Source organism: Sus scrofa, chromosome 5 (assembly GCF_054392235.1).
Source record: "Sus scrofa isolate SSC_HxYL_T2T_F1_AM1 chromosome 5, Sscrofa_HxYL_maternal_Yorkshire_Landrace_v2.0, whole genome shotgun sequence".
NCBI classification, from domain to species: Eukaryota; Metazoa; Chordata; class Mammalia; order Artiodactyla; family Suidae; genus Sus; species Sus scrofa.
The window spans coordinates 10,281,435-10,301,355 of record NC_139387.1 but is presented as its reverse complement, the minus strand read 5'-3'; the positions used below and the strand labels follow the sequence as shown (position 1 = coordinate 10,301,355).

Below are 19,921 nucleotides of genomic sequence, written 5' to 3'. Positions count from 1 at the left end.
TTCTATGACAAACTGTTTAATGTTCTATCATGTGCAGCTTCTGAGTGAAAAAGGCCCGTTAAAAATTCACGAGCTGTACATTCTGGTATCGGAGTGGCCGGCCCCCTCCCCACTCATCCCTCCTAGAGGCAGGGCAGGGCGGGGTGCAGGCGCTGGTGTGCTCACCAAGAACACACATGGGTTAGTGCCCCAGTGTCAGGGGGGTGGGGGGGGCAGGACATTTACACAGGGGAGAACCACAGACGCACGTGTGCCAGGAAGACACGAAGGGTGACAGCGGCCTGGGGAAGCCACGATGCCCCCATGGAGGTATGTACAAGGAACGTGAGCTGGACGGGGAGGCGTCCCGCACGACGGGGCTCGGGGCTCCTGTGAACAGCAGGGGCCGTGGAGCCGGGAGACCACGTGTGCTGGGGGCAGGGCAGACGCGAGCCTGCCCCGTGAGAACTTTCACGTGCAAACCAGTGCACAGGGCTGAGAATAGACCTCCGAAGTGAGCAGCGAAAGAACACAGCTATGTGTGTGAGACCCGCGGAATGGGTCCGTGGAGACACGCGACCACGGGAAGGCCCACAGCAGCAGGTGCAGGGGTGGGAGGAAGCCCTGCCCCAGGGGCTCTTGCAGGGAGAGAGCCCAGAGCCAGGGGCCCCATGTCGAGTGTCCCAGGGTCTAGGTCCCAGACACCAAGGTCCCTGCTGGTGGCTTCTGAAGGGCGTGAGGAAGGCACGGGCATCCGCAGGGGCCCCTCAGGCCTCGCTGCTGTTGCTGCTGCAGCCTCTGCCGCGCTCCACCCACACGAGGCGGGCCTGCTCCTGCAGGATGCGGCCGCGCACCACTTTGGCCAGCTCCTCCGAGTGGCCCCACTCATGGGCGGGCACCTGCACCCAGGAGCAGGGCAGCCCCCAGAGCACCTGCTCCGAGCCCCGGCACTGCCGCAGCAGCTCCGAGTCCCGCCAGCCGGGCCGGCCCAGCAGAGCCCTGCTGAGAGAGGAGAGTGGGCGGTGGTCAGGGTGGGAGACAAAGACAGACATTGAGACAGAGAGAGACAAGCCAGACGAGACAGGGCGAGCCGGAGACGGGGGATGGACCGAGGGAGACAGAGCGAGAGACAGAAGGCAACCAAAGAGGTGGAGAAGAGAAAGAGACAGAAACAGGCGTCTAAAGAGGAGGCAGCAGGGTCCTTCCCACCCTCCCGGCCCATCTCACCTGACTTCCCGAACATTCTTCTCCGTCACCTCCACATGGATGACGATGGGGTAGATCTCATTCTGGACCAGCTCCCGCACTCCCCGAGCACCCAGCTCCAACAGGCAGTGCTTCTTCTCGGGAGTCAAAGCTACATTTTACTCCCAGGCTGGAGACCCTAATCTCCCCGTCCCCTGACTCAGCCCCAGGGCACAGCCCCCTACGGGGTCCGGCTTCCCTAGCCAGAGGGACCTTGGCCACAGGGCAAGAACTGGAAGGGAGGGTTCCAGACCCGAGGAAAGAGGTCCGCTGGATCTCAGCCTCCCCTTTGGACAGATGGCGCTGACCCCACCCCCTGCAGCCGCGGCCAGCTCCCAGGCAAGCGACACGTTTGAAGACCAGGACGAACCATGCATCAGGCAGACTCTCCCCGGTCACCCACCCGCATGAGGTCGACTGGGCCAGCCCACCCACTTCATGGTAAGGAAACAGGCCCACGGAAGGACAGGCACTTGCCCAGGGTCACTCTGCACGTGATTGGCACAGGCTGCACCCAGACTCTGCTCTTGGGGCCCAGAGGACGGCCCTTCCCCCTCCCCCTCTCCTTCCCCCTCCCCAGGGTGACCCTCCTCCCCCGCCTCGCACCCTCCCACCCCCCACCCCCCACCCCCACCCAAGCACCTACCTTCCCAACAGACTCCTGGATGGCACGGATCCTGCTGCCCAGCCCAGGGGTGGCAGGCCGGGCCTTGGGGGCTCCAGGCGCTGACAGTGTGCACTGTTCCTCCCCAGAGAGGCTTTCTGCAGAGCAGGGAGAGGCGGGAACGAAGGGCCAGTGGGCCTGGCTGCTCCAGGCTGCCACCCAGCCCTTCCCTCTCCCGGGGCACAAGCTCACCCGCAGGGCACACTTGAAAGTCCAGCCGGGAGCTGGGCAGGTCTAGGAGGTTGCGGATGAGCCGGGGTGCCAGGCACTCGGGCAAGAGCACCACAGGCCGCAGGGCAGACACCAGCAGGGGCCGCACCAGGCTGTAGGGCTTGAGGCTCCGCTCTGGCTCTGGGCAGGGGAGGGCGTGTGGATGAAATGAGGGCGCAGGCAGGGCCCCAGCTCCTCGTGGCAAAGGCGGCCAGGCCCCTCGACACTCAGAACCCCAGTGCCTCCTCTCAACACCCCCCTTCCTAAGTCTTGCTTCGGGGCTTCCCCCTCCCTCGCTGGCACCATCGCTCCTCCCCAATCCTCTGCCTCACTCTTGCCCCCTACAGGCCATTCTCCTCTCAGCAGCTGGGAGAGAGACTTGCACACTGAAGTCGGATCCTGTCAACTCCCCTGCTTTCAACGCAGCAGTGACTTCCCCCAGCTCTCAGGAAGGTGGCCACATCCTCCACAGGGGTGACCCAGCCCTGCCAGAGCCTGGAGAGGCGGTGAGCCAGTGCACCCCCGCCAACAACAGACTCTGCGCAGCTCCTGCCGCGCAGCTCGACAGCTGGAATCTCAGGGCCCTTGTCTGCCCTGGGGCGGCCCAGTGAACGCTCCTTTTCAGAGCCGGGTCCCGCTTTCCCAGGTCCCCAGATGGGCAGGGCCCCAGGCATGTGCTCCACGGCACCCATGTGCCACAACATGTGACAGAGTTAGCGCCCGATACACATTCGCTGTACTCAGTGTCCAAACACACCACAGCCAGCCACGCCTCTGAGCCTTGGCACAAGCTGTGCCCTCTGCCTGGCACAAACTCCTCTTCATCCCTGAAGGCCCCAGTTCAAACAACCTCGCTTCCAGGAAGGCTTCCCTCACCACGCTCTCCTCCTTCCCCTCAGAACTGCTATTCCCGGAGCTCCCTTCATGGCTCAGGCGTTAACGAACCTGACTAGGAACCAGGAGGATGTGGGTTCGATCCCCGACCTCGCTCAGTGGGTCGAGGATCCAGCGTTGCCACGAGCTGTGGTATAGGTCGCAGCAAGGCTCAGATCCCGCGTTGCTGTGGCTGCGGTGCAGGCCGGCAACTGTAGCTCTGATTCGACTCCTAGCATGGAAACTTCCATATGCCGCGGGTGTGGCCCTAAAAAGGGCGCACACACACAAAAAGAATTGCTGTTCCCTCCCCTGGACTCCCCCAGGCCCTATCCCGTGATCCTGCCTCTGTGGCTGCCATGGTCCCGCCACCACACACAGGCAAGAGGCACCACTATGCATGCTTTGCCAGACAAGAACAGGCCTGTGCTCACACACGCCCCAAACTCACAGACCCACAGTCACACTGGACACGTGCCTCCCTGATCAGCACCCTCAACCTGGGGGACCCATCTCCCACTAGACCCCTGGGGTGGGCCCTGTCCCCCATCAGAACCCTCCCAACAGGCCCTTCCAGGCCAAAGGGACCACCCAGACCAAAGGACACTCAGATGTGCACACTCCTGGACACCGTGAGCAGCACGGGCCACACCTTCACACCTGTGCACGCACCTGAGCACGCACCTGAGCACGCACCTGAGCAGGGCTCCAGCAGCAGCTGCTCCGGGGAGTCCCCAGCAGGACTCCCCCCATGCTTGGGCTTCACCAGCCGCAGTTGGTCCAGGGCTCGCTTCTTCAGCTGAGGAGCGGGGAGGGAGAGAGGGGCACCTGAGAACTCAGCTCCATCCCACGCTCAGCACAAGAGCCCTCCTCCCTGCCAGGCCTTCCCCTGTCCCCACCAGGCCCGGTACAGCCCCCAAGACAGGGAAGGGTGACCACCACCAAGGACCCACGGAGGCAAGCCTGGCAGAGCCAGTTAGAGCTAGAGGAGCCTTGCGTCTATGCCCCCTTTACAGATGGGAAAACTGAGGCCCAGAGGACCTTAATAAAACATAAAAGACAAACTTTGGAGTCTCTTCCAATGAATTAGCAATGCAACCTTGAGTAGGAAAACTATGAAACCCATAATGACAGCGCTAAGCATACCAACAGCTGACAGGTGTTGAAGACCCACAATGCGACAAACACTCACTAGACCCCAAGTACACAAACCCACTCGACAGGCAGCCTAATCCCTCTATTTTGCAGAGGAGGACACAGAGCCTCGAGGGAGGGGCAGGTGGTTGTCCACGGTCAGCTGGCTGAGAAGGAGCAGAGCTGGGATGCAAATCCAGGCAGCCTGGTTCTGGAGCCCAAGCTCTTCGCCATCTCGCTGGCGTCATGGTCTCTTGAAATACTGAACCTCCCTGAGCCTCACGCGGCCCAGGTGTACAGCGGGGACCCTCGCCCAGCCCGGCCATGGCCCAGGCATTAGGGAAGGGAGTGTGACTGTTGTCCCCTTAGGGGCTCACTGTGTGCCACGCATGCTCCTGGGCACTGGGCACATTATCCCTTCCTCCTCTCAACTCCCAGGACGGGGAGCCCTGCTGTCTGCTTTGGGGGCACATGGAGGAGGGTCAACCAAATCTGGGGGAGGGGTTCACCAAGAGGAGCAGCCGAGTCTGGGCGCCCCCCCACCCGCCAGCTGCTGCCAGAGAATCAACCCTGTCTTCTGCCTCTGGACCGCACCTGGGCACCCCCTCCCCGGACCCTCGCCCTGCCCCCCAGCCCTGCTTACATTACTGCGGGGCCCCCGGTGTCTGCTGGAGGGGAGGCATTTTTCCTGAACTTCTAGGAGCTGCTGGGCTCTGTAGGGGGCGGGGCGGGGGGCATGTCATGCGATTGTAGGGAGAAGGGGAGCCCCTCACCCCCTCTCCTCCAGCTCTCCATCCTGTCCCAGAGATGGTGAGGGACAGCAGAAGGAGAAAGAGTCTCCCATCCCAGGTTCGGCTCCCACACCTGCCGGCTGTGTCACCTCTGATAATTGGGCACAGTGCCCCGGTCCAGGTCCCGCAGCGTGAGGGGATCCACCCGTGTGCAGAACCACTCCTGCCGTCGCTTGTACGCCGGGTCCACTAGCCGCAGGATCTCCTGGGCTTTCACGCACAGGGCATGTGGGTCAGCCCGCTCGGGCAGGGTGAGGTTGGCTCGAATGTAGAAGGGCTCGGCCCCTGGCCCCTTCACCCAGGAGTCCAGGGCTTCATGGAAGGACTGGCAGGCTGGGCAGGGACAGAGCAGAGAGGACAAGTGAAGGGAAAAGTCAGGGATCAGCCTCAGAGAGACCCTCCTGAGGCCTGGCAGCCAGGACCCCACCTTCCCCTTCTTAAAATGAGACTATGAGATCCAGAGAGGACCCCCAAGCTCACTAGGGACAGAACCGGGGCCTGAACCCAGGTCTCTGGACTTCTATCCAGTGCTCCCTGTTGCTGTAAGCTGTTCACAGAGGACAAGACAGAAGAAGGGCACAAGAAGAGACGACCAGCCAGGAGGAAGCAGCGCAGGAGTGAAGGGCACTGCCAGCAGTCAGGAGACCAAGCGAGCCCTCTAGAGCCTCGACGGTCCCACCCCCACCACAGGCTGGGTGAGCCCCCTCTTGGGCCCTCAGTTCTGACCTTGTAGGACATCCGAGTCCTCAGTCCCTCGTCCCAGGCCAGGCTTACCCTTGAAGTCCATCAGGAGCGGGGGTGTGGACGTCTGGTTCCACCGCAAGGTTCTCTGCTGGGCCTCGCCCTCCAGGCCTGCCCCCTCCAGGCCAGCAGCCTCTGCCCTTGTCTGGAGAAAACCAGGCAGGGAGGGAAATGAGCTTTCCACCGCTTCCCGAGAAAGCCGGGGACTGGAGAACACGGGGCGTGGGGGTGACCACGTCTCAAAATTCACATGCCCCCACCTCACAAGGTGCGTGCCCGGTCAGACCCTGTTTCCAGCAACAGGCCGGCCCACCCAGCCTGGCTCAGCCAGGTCTTTCCCACGTGTAAGAATGGGGGTCGGTCCAGGTGCAGGCAGCCCGCCCCATCGCCCAGCTCCTGTCCAATCAGATTTCATTTACTGGATAAGGCGGGGCTTCCAGCCCCCAGTCATTGGGCCCGCCCCTCGGTTTTGGCCCCTGCCCAGAAACTCCGCCCAGTGACCTAGATCCACCAATCAAACGGCGTCCAGCCCCAGAGAAGGCACTGACTCCGCCCCCCGCTCAAAGAGGCGGACCTCACCTCTCTCGGTTCCACCCCCGCAGACCCTGGCCCAGAGAGCACCCTCCGCACCACGGCCCCGGACCAGCTGTCCCCGAGGAATGACAGGCCATCTGGGCCCTTGTCCTGGGGCTCGGGTCCCCCCGGGGGGCTCCAGCCAGACACTCGGATAGCCAGAGATCTGAGAAGAGAGAAAGGAGATGGGAATGAGTGTTCAGTCCGCATTTTGATTCAGTTCAACATTCTTGGAGAACCACAGTGACTGCCCCAAGGACGCCATGCATCCCACCCAGACCACCTGCTGGAATGAGCTTCCCCTCCTCTGCCTGGCAAATTCTGCTCATGCGACAGCGCTCAGGTCCAAAGCGACCTCTCCCTCCCCGACTCCCACACTCTGTGAGGCAGAGCTTCCTGCCAGAGCTCAGGGCTTTTGTATTTTCCCATTTGCTTCCTCCCTCAGAAAGAGTATCAGCCAGCTATCCTGTGCAGCTCCAGATCCTACCCCAAACACAGTGTCTGGCACATAGCAGATGACTAATAAAAACTTGTGATGCTCACGGTCTGGGGAGGGGGGATCAGAGAGGGAGCACAAAGGGGAGGGGCTTCCCAGGGGAAGCAGCCGCGGGGTGACATCGCGGTAAAGAATAGAAGCACTTTGGGAATCGACAGAGAGGACAGGGGTCCAGTCTGAAGGGCTGGCATGTCTGAAAGAGTGGAAGACAGGATATAGGATACAGTGTGGAAGAATTTAACAACAGCAATAGCAATACCAGCAATACAAAGAGCGACAAATACTTACTGGCTGCTTCCTATGTGCCCCATACCATGCTAAGCTCTTTGCTCTAACTAACTAATTAGACATCCTGGGAAACAGCTCCCAGAAACGGCAAGCTGGAGCCAGCATGTGAAGGCACAGAATGAAGCCTGTGCCTTGACCTTCCTCTCGTGGGCAGTGAGAATCAGTTAAGGCAGGGTCACCACATCCCCATCACGGCAGGGCTCTCCCTGCCCCTGGATGAGAAATAGTGAGACTGAGGAGTTCCCGTCGTGGTGCAGTGGTTAACGAAACCGACAAGCAACCATGAGGTTGCGGGTTCGATCCCTGCCCTTGCTCAGTGGGTTAAGGATCCAGCATTGCCATGAGCTGTGGTGTCTGTCGCAGACACGGCTCGGATCCCGCATTGCTGTGGCTCTGGTGTGGGCCAACGGCCACAGCTCCAATTCGACCCCTAGCCTAGGAACCTCCATATGCCACGCAAGTGGCCCTAGAAAAGGCAGAAAGACAAAAAAAGGAAAGAAAAAAAAAGAAATAGTGAGACTGAGACAAGTGAGACCGTGGTCCTGGGGAAGGGGAGAGGCCAAGGTCAGCAGGTGTGCCCCGGCTGGAGAGGGGGCCGAGGCAGAGCCTGGGCAATCTCTCGCCTCCCAACCCACCCTGGGAGCGACAGCCACACGGCCATACCACCCCCTGCTGCCAACCCAGGGTGGGCAAGGCTGCAAGGACCTGGATGAATGTTGCTCCACCCCAGGGCACTGTGGGAACATTCCTAGGCAGGTAGGAACCTATGAAGCTGCAAGTTGAGCATCTCATACAGATTATCTCACTGAATCTTCCCAGTGCTATGGAAGCCATCTGTTACTCCTCGCATGTTGGAGAAGAAAACTGAGGCCCGGGGATGTTATAACTTGACGAGGGTTACACAGCTGGTGGGTGGTAGAGACCTGCAATGATCTATCCAGACCCGCCCTGTGCAGGGACCCTTGTGCCAGAGATCCTGAGTCTATGTGACCAGTGCTGCCCGGGTGGCAGCACCCTGATATTCTCCCAGTGGCCCCCACCACCACTCAGCGCTTTGCCACCTGCCTGTCTATCCTCCAGCCTGCCCCAGCATGCCCATGTCCCTCACCCAGCCCTGCCCCAAGGCCCAGGAAGCCAAGAGGGGCAGGGCCAGGCAGAGGGCTGAAATGCCCAGCACGCAGCAAGCGCTCAACATGGCAGAGAGGGTAAAGTAGCTTCAAGGAGCTTCGGTGGGAGGAAGGGACCATGAAGTCCCCAGCTCCACCGCCAAGTGGCCATGGGACGAATTCCTGATGCTCTGGGCCTCAGTTTCCTCATCTGTATAACGGGGCTAAAAACAGGAAGCTTGCAGGACCTACTCTGAAGATTAAGCCACAACAGGAACAGTTAACGATAGCTAATTTCCCCCTCTCTGCAAGCCAGGCACTGTCCTAAGCCCTCTAATTAGAACACCAGCTGCCCGCAAGGGCCCCGGGGGACAGGTGCCACTATGACCCATTTTACAGAGCAGGAAACTGAGGCACTGGGAAATTCAGTGGCTTGCCCAAGGCCCCAGAGTAGCCAGTGCCAGAGCTGGGACTTCAGCTGGCTCTGCTCTTCCCCGCCGTGCTCTGAGCTGTAACCCTGCCCCCACCACCAGGGCTCTGAGCGCACACGCGAACAGCGCTCCCCAGCCCAGTGGGTCCCGCACGACCCTAACCTCCCATCGCTCCACCCTGCTCTCTCTCCACCCCTGCCCCACCCCAATCCGTGTTCTTCTCCCCCTCTCCCTCCTCCCAGGAACTGCAGCAGCGGTGGCTCCATGTGATCCTGGGGCCCAGGTGGAGCCTGGGCCACAGAACCTCCAGCTCCCTCTGCTGCATCCCGGTGCCCCCCTGGACAGCGGCCAGGACCCCTGCTGCAGGCCGGAGGGGAGGAAGGGAGGAAGGGCCGAGGCAGGCAGGAAGGGAGGCACCTCCGCCCCTTCCCCCAGAAGCACGTCCTGTACAGCGAGAAACAATGTCGCACTGGGCCCTGTGCCGGAGGTTGAGAGTGGGGGCAGGGGCCTGGCCAAGCCGCTTCCAGAAGGCAGGCGGCCCCTGGTTCTTCTCTGCCCTGATTTCTTGTGTAAGCTGGCCTCTGTCACCAGCACCCCCACATTCCGGCTCTGACAGCCGGGCTTCCTATGCCCTCTCCAAAGCCCAAATCTGATCAGGTCACCCTGGACCTGGGCCTTGGCACATCACAGCTGTGTGACCCTGGGCAAGTCACTTAACCTCTCTGAGCTTTGGTTTCTTCCTCTATAAAACAGAGGTGATCCTAATAACGCCTGCCTCCCAGGACAGAGGGAATGCGATAGGCAGCCAGCAGCCGGCCTTGCAGAGAGTAAAAGCTAAGCCCCCCGCGCCCCCGCCCACTACCCCCGCAACCCAGGCTTCCCAGGGTGCATCAGCCAAAGTCCACACTTGCCCAGTCTGACTCACAAGGCCTGCCCTGACCTCCACGTTCGGCTTTCCCCCTCCCCCACCGTCGCGATCCAGTCACCACCAGACTCCAGGCCCTTCCGGGGACAGCCCCTGCTCTCTCCACGTCACCCAGTGGCTCTCCCTGCTTGCTCTCTCCCTGGCCGAGTTCAAAGGCCACATTCGCAGACTGGCCTCCTCCATCGCCCACCCCCCTGAGATCACTCACAGGCTTGACCAAGGAGGCCACACAGGCACCAGAATGGACAGAGCACACGGCCTGCAGCGCGCTCTGAGCCAGTGCGGTTCGTGACTCCAGCTGTGGGCCTGGGGCCAGCCCAGCTGCAGGGGGCCCAGCCCAGCCTCAGGGGGAAGCTTTGCCGGGAGGCTCAGCCTTGCTGGGCGCTCCAAGCCAGGCGGCCAGGCAAGCAGAGCGCCAGTACCAGTAACAGCTCTCATCTGCCTGGCACCCGCCTCACTGCCACAGGTCCTAAACCTCCAAATGCCACCTGCAGAAGCCATCCCTGTGCCCCTTGGGCCGATGAGGAAACTGAGGCCCAGGGAGGTGAGGTGACCAGCCCAAGAACATGAGCCCTGGGGACAGTATAGGAATCCCACGTCTGCCTCGGTCCAAAGACCTTCGGAGTCTGACAGCTGCGTGAGGCAAAGGCTTTGCTGCTAGCAGCTCCCCTCCCCCACCTCGCCCCGCTCGCCCTTCTGAACCAGCACCCCCGGCTCCACCCGCTCCAGGGGGCTGTGGTACCTGTTGAGAAGATCCAGGCCACAGCCTCGGGCCAGAAGGCCATCTGGCTTTCCCAAAGGCCACACGCTATCGGAGGATGAGGAAGAGGAGAGGCCTGGGGACCAGGGCTTCAGCGTCACACTCCCTGGGGAGAGCAGCAAGGTTCAGGGGTGCCCGGCTGAGCAGTGGGGAGGAGCCGGGGTCCACAAGGAAGGGTTGAGCCCCCCAAGCCCAGGGAAGGCCCAGGGCCCAGAGGCCCCAGGAACACAGTGGACCCACTGGGCTCAGAGCTGGGCCGGGGCCAAGAATGACCCTTGGGTTTCCTGGAAGAGGGTGGAGGGTGGAGGGTGGGCTGGAGTTGAAGAGCCCCATATGGCCCAGCCAGGACCGGGAGAAAGGACTGGGGCAGGATCAGTGTGAACCAACTCCCCCAGGGGCCTCCTGAGCACAGCCCCCCTGTCCGGCGAGGGGACAGCAAAGCCTCAGGGAGGGGGACACAGGCTGAGAGCAGAGCAGGCCGCACAGGTCTCGGGTCACTCCCAGATGAGCCCTCCCCACGGGGTCCCCCGCCTTTACCTGTGATGTCAGACATGCTGCTGAAGGACCTGGCAGAGAGAGGGCAGGCGGTGCCCGCGCTGAGTCCAGTGGGCATTTGGCCCCACCCCTGCTCCTGCCCACCGCCCTGGGGCCACCAAAAGGCCCTCGACCCCCAAACACATGCAGGCTAGACCCAGGGCACTCGCACCATCCAGTCCCCGAAACTTACAGGACAAGAAGCCACCATCCTGACCTCTGCCCCATGTCCTTCCCCCTAGAATGCCTGGGCCTGTCCTTTAATGCCACCTCCTCCCAGAAGCCTGCCCTGACGTCTCACCCCTCCTCTCAGCCCCACTTTCCACCTCTGCTGTTCATGGCTCTGCGATCTGCCTCCCACACTAAACCGTGGCCACCCCATCGCACACCCGTCCCGGGGGGCTCATTCATCCAATCAAGACTGTGCCAGGGGGCGCCCACCAGGAGGTGGGAGGTCCCCCGCCCTTGGACTTGCCACCAGTGACCCCCATTTCTCAGCCCCCATTTTCTGCTGCTGCAACCTGCAGCCTGACTTTCTGGCCTGAGGTCCTCGGCCCTGGAACTTTCTCTGTGTCTCCTAGTCCTGAGCCACCGAGGATTCCCCCTGGATTGAGGATCTTTGAGGCTTGACCTCCAGGGACTCTCATATCGGGGTGCCCAGCAGGGACTGAGCCCACTCTGCCCTTTGACCTTAACTCCTGACCTTGGTCACGCCTATGACTGCTGAGACCTGAATGTCCAGCGCTCCGGCCATGTCAGGGCAGTAAAGGGAGGTGACAACCTGAACCTGGCTCTGGCATCGGGATCCTGGGAGGGAGGGGGCTGTTTTGGGAGATAGCGCCACCTCCCTGGGCCCTGCTGCGCTGTCCCCAGCCTGTTACCTCTTAGGGGGTGCAGGGTCCTCCTCTCGCTGCCGGCGGAGGATGGAGCCGGCACTGGGGGGGAAGGGCAGGATGGAGAGCCGGTTGATCTCCTTCTCGCTGTCCGTGGCCTCCTCCTGCAAGGCCACAGTGGGACCTGGTCACCCCCACGGTGCAGGGCCACAACCCGATGTACCTGGTTTGTGCCCATTACACAGATGGAAACTCAGGTCCAGGGTGGGGGAGTGCGCTCGGCGAGGCGACGATGTGTGAGTGGTTCCCCGCCCCCGCCCGGGTCTCCTAGTGCCCAGGCCCAGGCCCAGCACTGAGCTGGCTCTGCTTGAGTTTAAATAGGGCCCTTGGGAGTTACCCCTGTGGTGCAGCAGAAATGAATCTGACTATGTCATGAGGACACGGGTTCGATCCCTGGCCTCACTCAGTGGGTTAAAGATCCGGCGTTGCCATGTGCTATGGTGTAGGTTGCAGACTCAGCTCAGATCCCAAGTTGCTGTGGCTGTGGTGTAGACCGGCAGCTATAGCTCCCATCAAGCCCTAGCCTGGGAACTTCCATATGTCATGGGTGCGGCCCTAAAAATAAATAAATAAAATAAATAGATAGGGCATTTGGCCTTCATGGGCCTCGATTTCCTCTCATGTGAAACAGAACCATCAGCCAACTGGAAAGCACTCTACACATCAGTAACGATACCGCGGCCATTCCTACCCCCCATACCTGGGCCAGGGCAGGTGTCTTACCGAGGCGTGAGGCTCAGATCCCCCCACGGCAGCCGCCTCCCCAGCTGCTTCTGGGCCTCCCAGCGGGGAGGGGAACTCGCTCAGGCTCCAGGTGCTGCTGAGGTTGGAGCACAGGGAATGGGACGAGGCACAGGCCTGCGAGAGGAAGAGGGCGGGGAGAGGTCAGCAGCGCTGGGCCGGGGCCAGGCCCAGCCATTCTCCCAACGCCCACTGCATGCCAGGGACGCGGAGGGGAAGGAGGGGGCTGGAGCCCTGTCCTCATGCAGCTCACAGCCTAGCGGAGGGGACAAACTGTAAACAAGCAGACAGATGGAGGAAATAAGGCCCAGCTGCCAAGAGCGCCGGGAAGGAAGGTACCCAGGGTGGGGAAGGCACCCAAAGGCCCCACCGAGCCAGGGGCATCAGAGTAGTTTCCACAGAAAGTGTGGCTGGAACTGAGAACTCTAGGGTAAGGAGGTGTTAAATAAAGTTGGGGTCAGGGGATCGTCTACGCAGATGGAACAGTACACGCAAAGGCCCTGGGGCAGGACTGTGGTACATTCCTGGAATTAAACGGCTGAGATTAAACAAACCCAGGCTGGAGGTGGGGGGGTGGGAGGATCACCCCGAAGGGCTTCTAGGGCATGGTAAGGGGCTTTGGCTTATATCCAGAAAGCCACTGAGGGTTTTAAAAAGTCAGAAAGCACAGATTCATCCTTCCTTTGTTCTTTCTCCAGGCATTAAACTCCTGCCTGATTGGTCATCTTTAAGCAAACCCAGGATAGGAAAAGGCAGGGCTCCCAGCAGAGGGCCAAGAGCTAGCGTCTGGTTTATAAGGGGTCTGGGAGCTCATTTCCACTGCTGGCCGGCTGTGTGATCTTGGGCAGGCCTCCGACCCTCTCTGGGCCCTGTGTGATGAAAGAACTGGGCTAGCCGGTCTCTAAGGGACTTCTAAGGTCCATGTTTCACATTCTAAGATGCTTGCAGGCTCTTGAGAAGCTTCTCCGAGTGTATGCTAAGACAGGCTTCATTCAAGCTACTCTTCTGCCCCAGGTGCCACCCCAGAAACTCAAAGACGCCCACGTTCTTGTCCTGTTTCCCGATGCACCAAGCCACACCCACCCAAGCTGTATCAATGGTCCCTCCAAGACCGGCATGACCTTGACTGAGGGTAAGGGCTCCAACCAGGACCCACATATTATTTCCTCCTAGAGCCTGCACCTCCCCAAGCCCAGCTGAGGACTCCCAAGGGGTCCCCCATGTCCCCGCCCCCTGCTGAGGTCTCTTACCAGGTCTTCCATGTTCCCAACTCTGACCAAGAGCTCCGGCTTGGACTCCTGACCTTGCTCACCTTGAGGTAGGGGCCGCCCTGGACCCGCTGCAGCTGCACCTCCAGCAGGGCCTTGGCCCCCTCCAGGCTGGTGAGCGTGGTCAACAGCTCGTCCCGCTCGGCCTCCAGGCCCCGGACCTGCTTCCGGTACTGGTCCTTCTCAATGAGGCTCTGGGAGTACTGCAGCTGGATCCGGTCTCGGCTCTGGATGGCCTGGTGAGAGCGGGCCGAGAGGGTGCTGGGGCCGGCAGCCGAAGGAGCCATGTGGCTCTCCTGGCCTCTGACTTCTCAGATGAGGGGGTGGCAACAGGAACAGCAGCCAGCATTTATTAAGCACTTCTTGCATGCTGGGCCCTGAGCTAACCATCAGCTCATTTAATCTTCGCACTAACACTCCGAGTTCGAGATTCTTTCGTTATCATCACTTTACAGACGGCGACATCGAGCCAGCAGGAACTGAGCTGCAGACTCGTCCCATTTCCCCAAAACAACTTAAAACCTTTCCGTGGGACCTACTGCATGCAGGGGGCTTTATTCCTGGCCTCCAGGGTTCAAACTCAGTCCATTTCAACCAAAGCACTTTTCCCTACAGGGGAACCCAGGATCCCTGCAAGCTGGGTCCATGGCAGGGTCCTGCCACCCATTGCCTCAGAGAGGGCTTGGGCCAGAGACCCACGGGCTGGGAGCAGCCGGGTGACCCCCCCTGCCCCCCAGACAATCCACACCGGAATGGCTGGGGGTGGAGCCTCAGATGTGCATTTGCACAAGGCCCATTCTCGCGTGCAGATTTCAAGGCCTCTAGTGGGATTCAAACACGGTCCAAGGACAAAACCCCCTGCCCACCGCACTGCATGGGGAGACTCACACAAAGGGGTTGGGGGCCTGGAGGAAGTGGCCCAGCGTCCTCAGCCCACTCCATGGCCTCAGGCGAAAGGACCATGGTACCCAGGGCCAAGGAGCCAGAACCTGTGAGAATTTCATCAGCAAATACTTGTAAGCACCTCCCCTGCGTAGGCCTTGCCCTTGACGTGGGGGAGAACAAGGGATTCAGATATGAAGCCGCCAGGACCAACTTCTGTAACTGTCCCAGGAGCCCAGTGAGGTGGGTGTGCTCAGGGGACAGGGCTGGCATATCTCGAGCACTCAGGTCCTGTGTCTGTTTCTTTTTTCTTTCTCAGGCCGCACTTGCAGCATATGGAAGTTTCCAGGCCAGGGGACTGATTGGAGCTGCAGCCGCCAGCCTACACCACAGCCACCACAATACTGGATCCAAGCCACTTCTTCGACCTACACCACAACACCGGATCCTTAACACCGGATCCTTAACCCAGAGCGAGGCCAGGGATCAAGCCCACATCCTCACAGAGACTACATTGGGACCTAAACCTGCTGAGCCACCGTAGGAACTCTGGCCTTCTTACCCCATCCTAAAAAGACAAGTGCACTGTTCGTATCTAAAATTCCAGTCCCAGGGAGTTCCCGTCGTGGCGCAGTGGTTAACGAATCCGACTAGGAACCATGAGGTTGCGGGTTCGATCCCTGACCTTGCTCAGTGGGTTAACGATCCGGCGTTGCCGTGAGCTGTGGTGTAGGTTGCAGACACGGCTCGGATCCCGCGTTGCTGTGGCTCTGGACTAGGCCGGGGGCTACAGCTCTGATTTGACCCCTAGTCTGGGAACCTCCATATGCCGCGGGAGCGGCCCAAAGAAATAGCAAAAAGACAAAAATAAATAAATAAATATTAAAAAAAAAAAAGTTAAAAAAAATAAATAAATAAAATAAAATTCCAGTCCCGCCTGCCTCTCCGCATCGTTCCCTGGATGAGAACCAAGGCCGGGTACCCCGCAGGCCCGGCTCACCTGGTCCCGCTCCTTCTCGATCTCCTCCAGCTGGGCCAGGACGGTGGCCATGCGGTGCTTATACAGGTCACAGTCCTTCTGCAGCGTTCGGTGCTTTAGCCCCAGGTCTTCCATCTCCTGCAGGTACTGTGGGGAGGCACGGGGGTGGGGGGCCAGGGGAGGGACATGCCTGGGTCAGACGCCAGGGCTGGGGGCCAGAGGCAGCTAACCAGCAGGTGCCCAGCAGGTCCAGGAAGAGAGGCCTGAGCCCCAGTAACGAGCGTCTGCCTCCCCAGCTGGGCAGCTTGGGCCACTGACTGACATCACCTCACCGGGCCTCAGCTGCCCCATCTGTGAAATGGGGATAATGACCCCGTCCCGGCCAAGCCCAGCCTCCCCACTTGCGCTGCAATCTCCCCCTTACCCTGCTCTGTCTCTTACAAAGCACTTATCCCCCTGCAACAGATTGAGGGTTATGCGTGCGGCGTCCTGTTTGTCTCCCCTGCTAGGGGTCACCCTCCCCTTGTTCTGCTCACCCATGGATCTCAAAATACATCTGAGAACGAACGGATGCGCCGTTCTTAGAACGGGACCTGGCACACAGCAGATGCTCAGCTAAGGCTGGCTGTGAACCGGGGATGCCCACCCCCGTCCCGTCCCCAAGATCCTCCCCAGGCTGTCAGCGAGGAGGCACACGGTGGGGGAGGGGGAGCACAGAGCCATCACCTTGTCCCGCAGCTCCTCGGCCCACTGCAGCTCCCCCTGCACGGCGTGGAGCTTCTGGCACAGCTCCTGCCTGCTGTCCTGCGCCTCCCGCCAGTCGTGCTCCAGGATGTCCAGGAGGATGCGCTCTGAGCCGGGGGCCCCCGGCCGGCTCACCTCCTGGGGGGGGGGGTCAGAGTTCAGGGCTGCCTTGGTCGCCGGCTCAGGACCCACCCTGAGGATGGTGGGCGTAAGGGGAACTCACAACCCTCAGCCCCACCCCTCTCAGCTCTGCCACCTTGGCCAAGGGCCTTGGCCTCTCTGGCCTGTGGCTTCCCCTTCTGCAGACTGGGTGTGGCCCCAGCAGCCCTGCCCACCCTCCGGGGAGCATGTGGGGTACAAATGAGGTAAGGGGATGAGGGCGTGCTCGGACAAGCTGGACCGGGATCTGACTCCTCGGCAAGAACCAGGCCTGTTCTCTCTTGCTCTGGCCGCTACCGGCTGCTCAGGATGGCAGAGGGGCTCCATTCCCAAGGCCGCTTCCCCCCACCCTGACACGGGGTCTTCGCAAAGGCTGAGCCTGGCCCAGGCAGGTGGACCATGAGCCCTAGAGCCGGCCCCCAGACCTGCACCCCAACCAGGCACCCCCAAGCCTATGAACTCCTCCAGAGCCCTGGCTCCCTCCCTGACCTCCTGGGAGGCACAATGGCCAGGAGGCGGGCCCACACTGCCACTGACCTGCCACAGGACACCAAGCCAGCCCTGGGGCCACCCAGACCTCAGAGGTCTCAACCTTTCCAGGGTCAGACTTCTCTACAAACCCAAGAAAAGCTGGGAGCCCTCTCCCCAGAAAAATGCTCACATACAAAATCGGATGCACAGTTTCAGGGAGTTCAGAGGCTTCCTGGGGCCACCTGCAGACCCTAAACGGAACACCCAAGGCGAGCTGAGTGAGCACAGAGGGCCCTCTGCTCAGAGCTTAAGACCAGAGACCGGCCAGGATTCCGTCCCCATCTCAGATTTGGGATGTGCCCCCTCTCTCCAGGCTTCCGGAGGACGAGTGAGTAGAAGGAGGTCTGACTCCCCCATGCCCAGCCTCCACCCCCGCACTGTCCCCATACCTGCTGCAGGCCCTCCTGCAGCTCCTGCAGCGACGCCGCCAGCCGCTGGTTCTCGGCACGCAGCTCAGAGACGAGGTCCGTGCTATCGGGCTCCTTCTCCTTCTCCTCCGCCCCAGGGAGTGGCCCCCTGGCCCTTCGCAGCAGCAGGCACTCTTCCTCCAGCCGGCTCACCTTGAGCTTGAGCTGATCCACCTGGGGCCCAGGACAGAGGTCAGCCCCGGGAGGGAGCATCCGCCAGGCCAGAGGGGAGAGGCCCTGCTCCCTCACCCCTGGGGGCCTCCCCCTGATTCCCAGAGGGGCCGGAGCAGGCATCCTTCCTGCCCACACCCCCCGGACATGTGTGAAGACAACTACAAAGCAGAAGGGAGGCAGCAAAGCCAAGCCACCTGCCCAGGGGAATCTGCCTCAGGGACTCGGGGGTGGATGGGCTGCATCACAACACACGCGTCTGTTCGGCAATTCTGACACCGAGCACAGGCAGCCGAGCCCAGGAGCAGCACCACTGAGGTGGCGAGGCTGCACCAAGCACGGGAGGCCCCAGGGGCCAGGCCCAGCACTGCCTCTAACTCAGAGTGGCCTTGGGCAAGTCGGCACCCCACTCCTCACCTCCCGGTGAAGAAGGAGGTGGATGGTTTTGAGGGTCCCACCCAACCCAAGAGCCAGGGTGGCCCCCCCTCACACCCAGCCTCCCCACTCAACGTAAGATGTGAGTCCGACCCTCTCTTAAAGATATTCCTGCCAGGGCCTCCACTTGGGAAGATTATACCACTTCACCCTCTGTCGACCTGAGCAGAGTCACCTACCCTCCGGGCCTCAGTGTCCCCATCAGTAAAATGGGTTCCTTCAATCCCCCCGCTCCACCACCTGCCTCCCCAAATCATTGAAAGAGGCAAACAAGACAGCAGGTGGGCAGAGGCCTTTAAACGGCAGAGATGCTGGGGGTGTGACAGTGGTTGTCTTTACAGCTTTATTGTTTTCTTTCTTTCTTTTTTTTTTTTTTTTTTCCTCTTTTTAGGGCTGCAGCGTATGGAAGTTCCCAGGCAACTCGGGATCCAAGCCGCATCTGTGCCCTCTGCCGCAGCTCGCAGAAATGTCAGGTCCTTAACCCACGGAGCAAGGCCAGGAATCAAACCCGCATCCTCAGAGCTGCTGTGTTGGGTTCTTAACCCGCTGAGCCACACCAGGAACTCCTATCTTTCCAGCTTTACATAAAATCCCAGGACCCCAACCACTTGCTGGTTCAGTGTGGGCAGCCAGAAGCTGGCCAGGGGTTTTGGGTAGGCGACTGGATGGGGGCCACCTGGCAGAGAGCAGATCGGCACAGCCGGTTTGCTGGATTATGAGCATACTCAGCCAGAGCGATTTCTTAAACTCATGCGGGGTCTGAGATGGCTGGTGGACAGTGACAAAAGGGGCAGCAGGTGACAGGCGCAAAATGAAGTCATTGTTGGAAAAAGGGCATGGTGACCTCTGGAGCGACATCCAGGCAGGCCGATGTCTGGTGCCCTGGGAGTGCCCTGGACTCCCACAGAAAGGCCCTGCAGCCCCCCCCCATCCCCCCAGGGCCTGGCATGGCACAGCCCCACCACACACACACACACACACACACACACACACACGGGTCTGGAGGCTGGACGGGTAGTTCCATGAATTAATAGTCCACTCCTCCTCCGCAAAGGACGCAGCAAGAAATTCATGAGTCTCGCATTCCTTTCCCCTCACAAAACATGCTTTGTGAACCGTCAGAGAGAGACAGCCTGTCACAAGGGCATATGCGGTCGCACCCTCTGCAGCAAAGCGCAGCCACAGACCACGGCCTCCCGCCAGACCCGCGGCCAGCAGGCTCCCCCCACGATGCGCTCGGGGAACAGGGCACCTGGGAGTCTCCGCCAAACGCCAGGAAACAGATGCGCTTAATCCTCGCGTACAAACCCACTTAGCGCAAAATTATAGCGTTCGTTCCTTTAAGTTTATGTTGCTTGGAAATACCAGCTCATTAAATTTGCACCTTATAAAACACAGTATTAAATCACAGCTACCACACACCTGTCCCTGGGGGGCGGGGACCCAAGCTGCCAAGCGGCTCTGTTCGTTTCCATCTGCAAAGCCTTTGTTAATTTGTGGCAGAAAAACTCCCATAAGTTAAGGCAACTTTACAGTAGCTACGTTTAAAGAAAATCCTATCTATTAATTGCATGTCTTTCCTTACCCTCTTTTTTTTTTTTTTTTTTGGTCTTTTTGCCTTTTCCAGGGCCGCTTCTGCAGCATATGGAGGTTCCCAGGCTAGGTGTCTAATCCGAACTGTAGCCACCAGCCTACGCCAGAGCCACAGCAACGTGGGATCCGAGCCACATCTGCGACCTACACCACAGCTCATGGCAACACTGGATCCTTAACCCACTAAGCAAGGCCAGGGATCAAACCCTCAACCTCATGGTTCCTAGTCAGATTCGTTAACCACTGAGCCACGAAAGGAATTCCTCTCTGCCTTCTAAAGTGGGAAAAAGCAGCCATTGTCTGCCTACTGGCAGGCTGTGGTACCCACAGAGCCATAGTATGTGCACCTTCAGCTGATGTGCAGACAC

At 60.4% G+C, this 19,921-nt stretch overlaps 1 protein-coding gene across 34 annotated transcripts in view; it reads right to left on the bottom strand.

Annotated features, from left to right (window-relative positions):
* CARD10 (caspase recruitment domain family member 10) overlaps positions 1 to 19,921 on the bottom strand; it is a 32,590-nt gene continuing 12,669 nt past the window's right edge. For 6 of the 34 annotated variants that reach the window (XM_085025012.1, XM_085025011.1, XM_085025010.1 and 3 more), the window contains 17 exons: positions 17,337 to 17,528; positions 16,240 to 16,395; positions 15,535 to 15,660; positions 13,697 to 13,888; positions 12,367 to 12,501; positions 11,632 to 11,747; positions 10,754 to 10,782; positions 10,199 to 10,322; positions 6,217 to 6,376; positions 5,671 to 5,782; positions 4,986 to 5,229; positions 4,749 to 4,818; positions 3,668 to 3,770; positions 2,081 to 2,239; positions 1,871 to 1,986; positions 1,207 to 1,319; positions 1 to 978 (listed from right to left, as the gene is read on the bottom strand). In XM_085025012.1, the coding sequence (XP_084881138.1) occupies positions 747 to 978; positions 1,207 to 1,319; positions 1,871 to 1,986; positions 2,081 to 2,239; positions 3,668 to 3,770; positions 4,749 to 4,818; positions 4,986 to 5,229; positions 5,671 to 5,782; positions 6,217 to 6,376; positions 10,199 to 10,322; positions 10,754 to 10,782; positions 11,632 to 11,747; positions 12,367 to 12,501; positions 13,697 to 13,888; positions 15,535 to 15,660; positions 16,240 to 16,395; positions 17,337 to 17,528 (2,379 nt within the window). In that variant the 3' untranslated portion in view covers positions 1 to 746. Of the gene's footprint in view, positions 982 to 1,206; positions 1,323 to 1,870; positions 1,987 to 2,080; positions 2,240 to 3,655; positions 3,771 to 4,748; positions 4,819 to 4,985; positions 5,230 to 5,670; positions 5,783 to 6,216; positions 6,377 to 10,198; positions 10,323 to 10,753; positions 10,783 to 11,631; positions 11,748 to 12,366; positions 12,502 to 13,696; positions 13,889 to 15,534; positions 15,661 to 16,239; positions 16,396 to 17,336; positions 17,529 to 19,921 lie in introns of all 34 variants that reach the window. The other 28 variants (XM_085025008.1, XM_085025009.1, XM_085025016.1 and 25 more) reach the window with 12 other exon arrangements.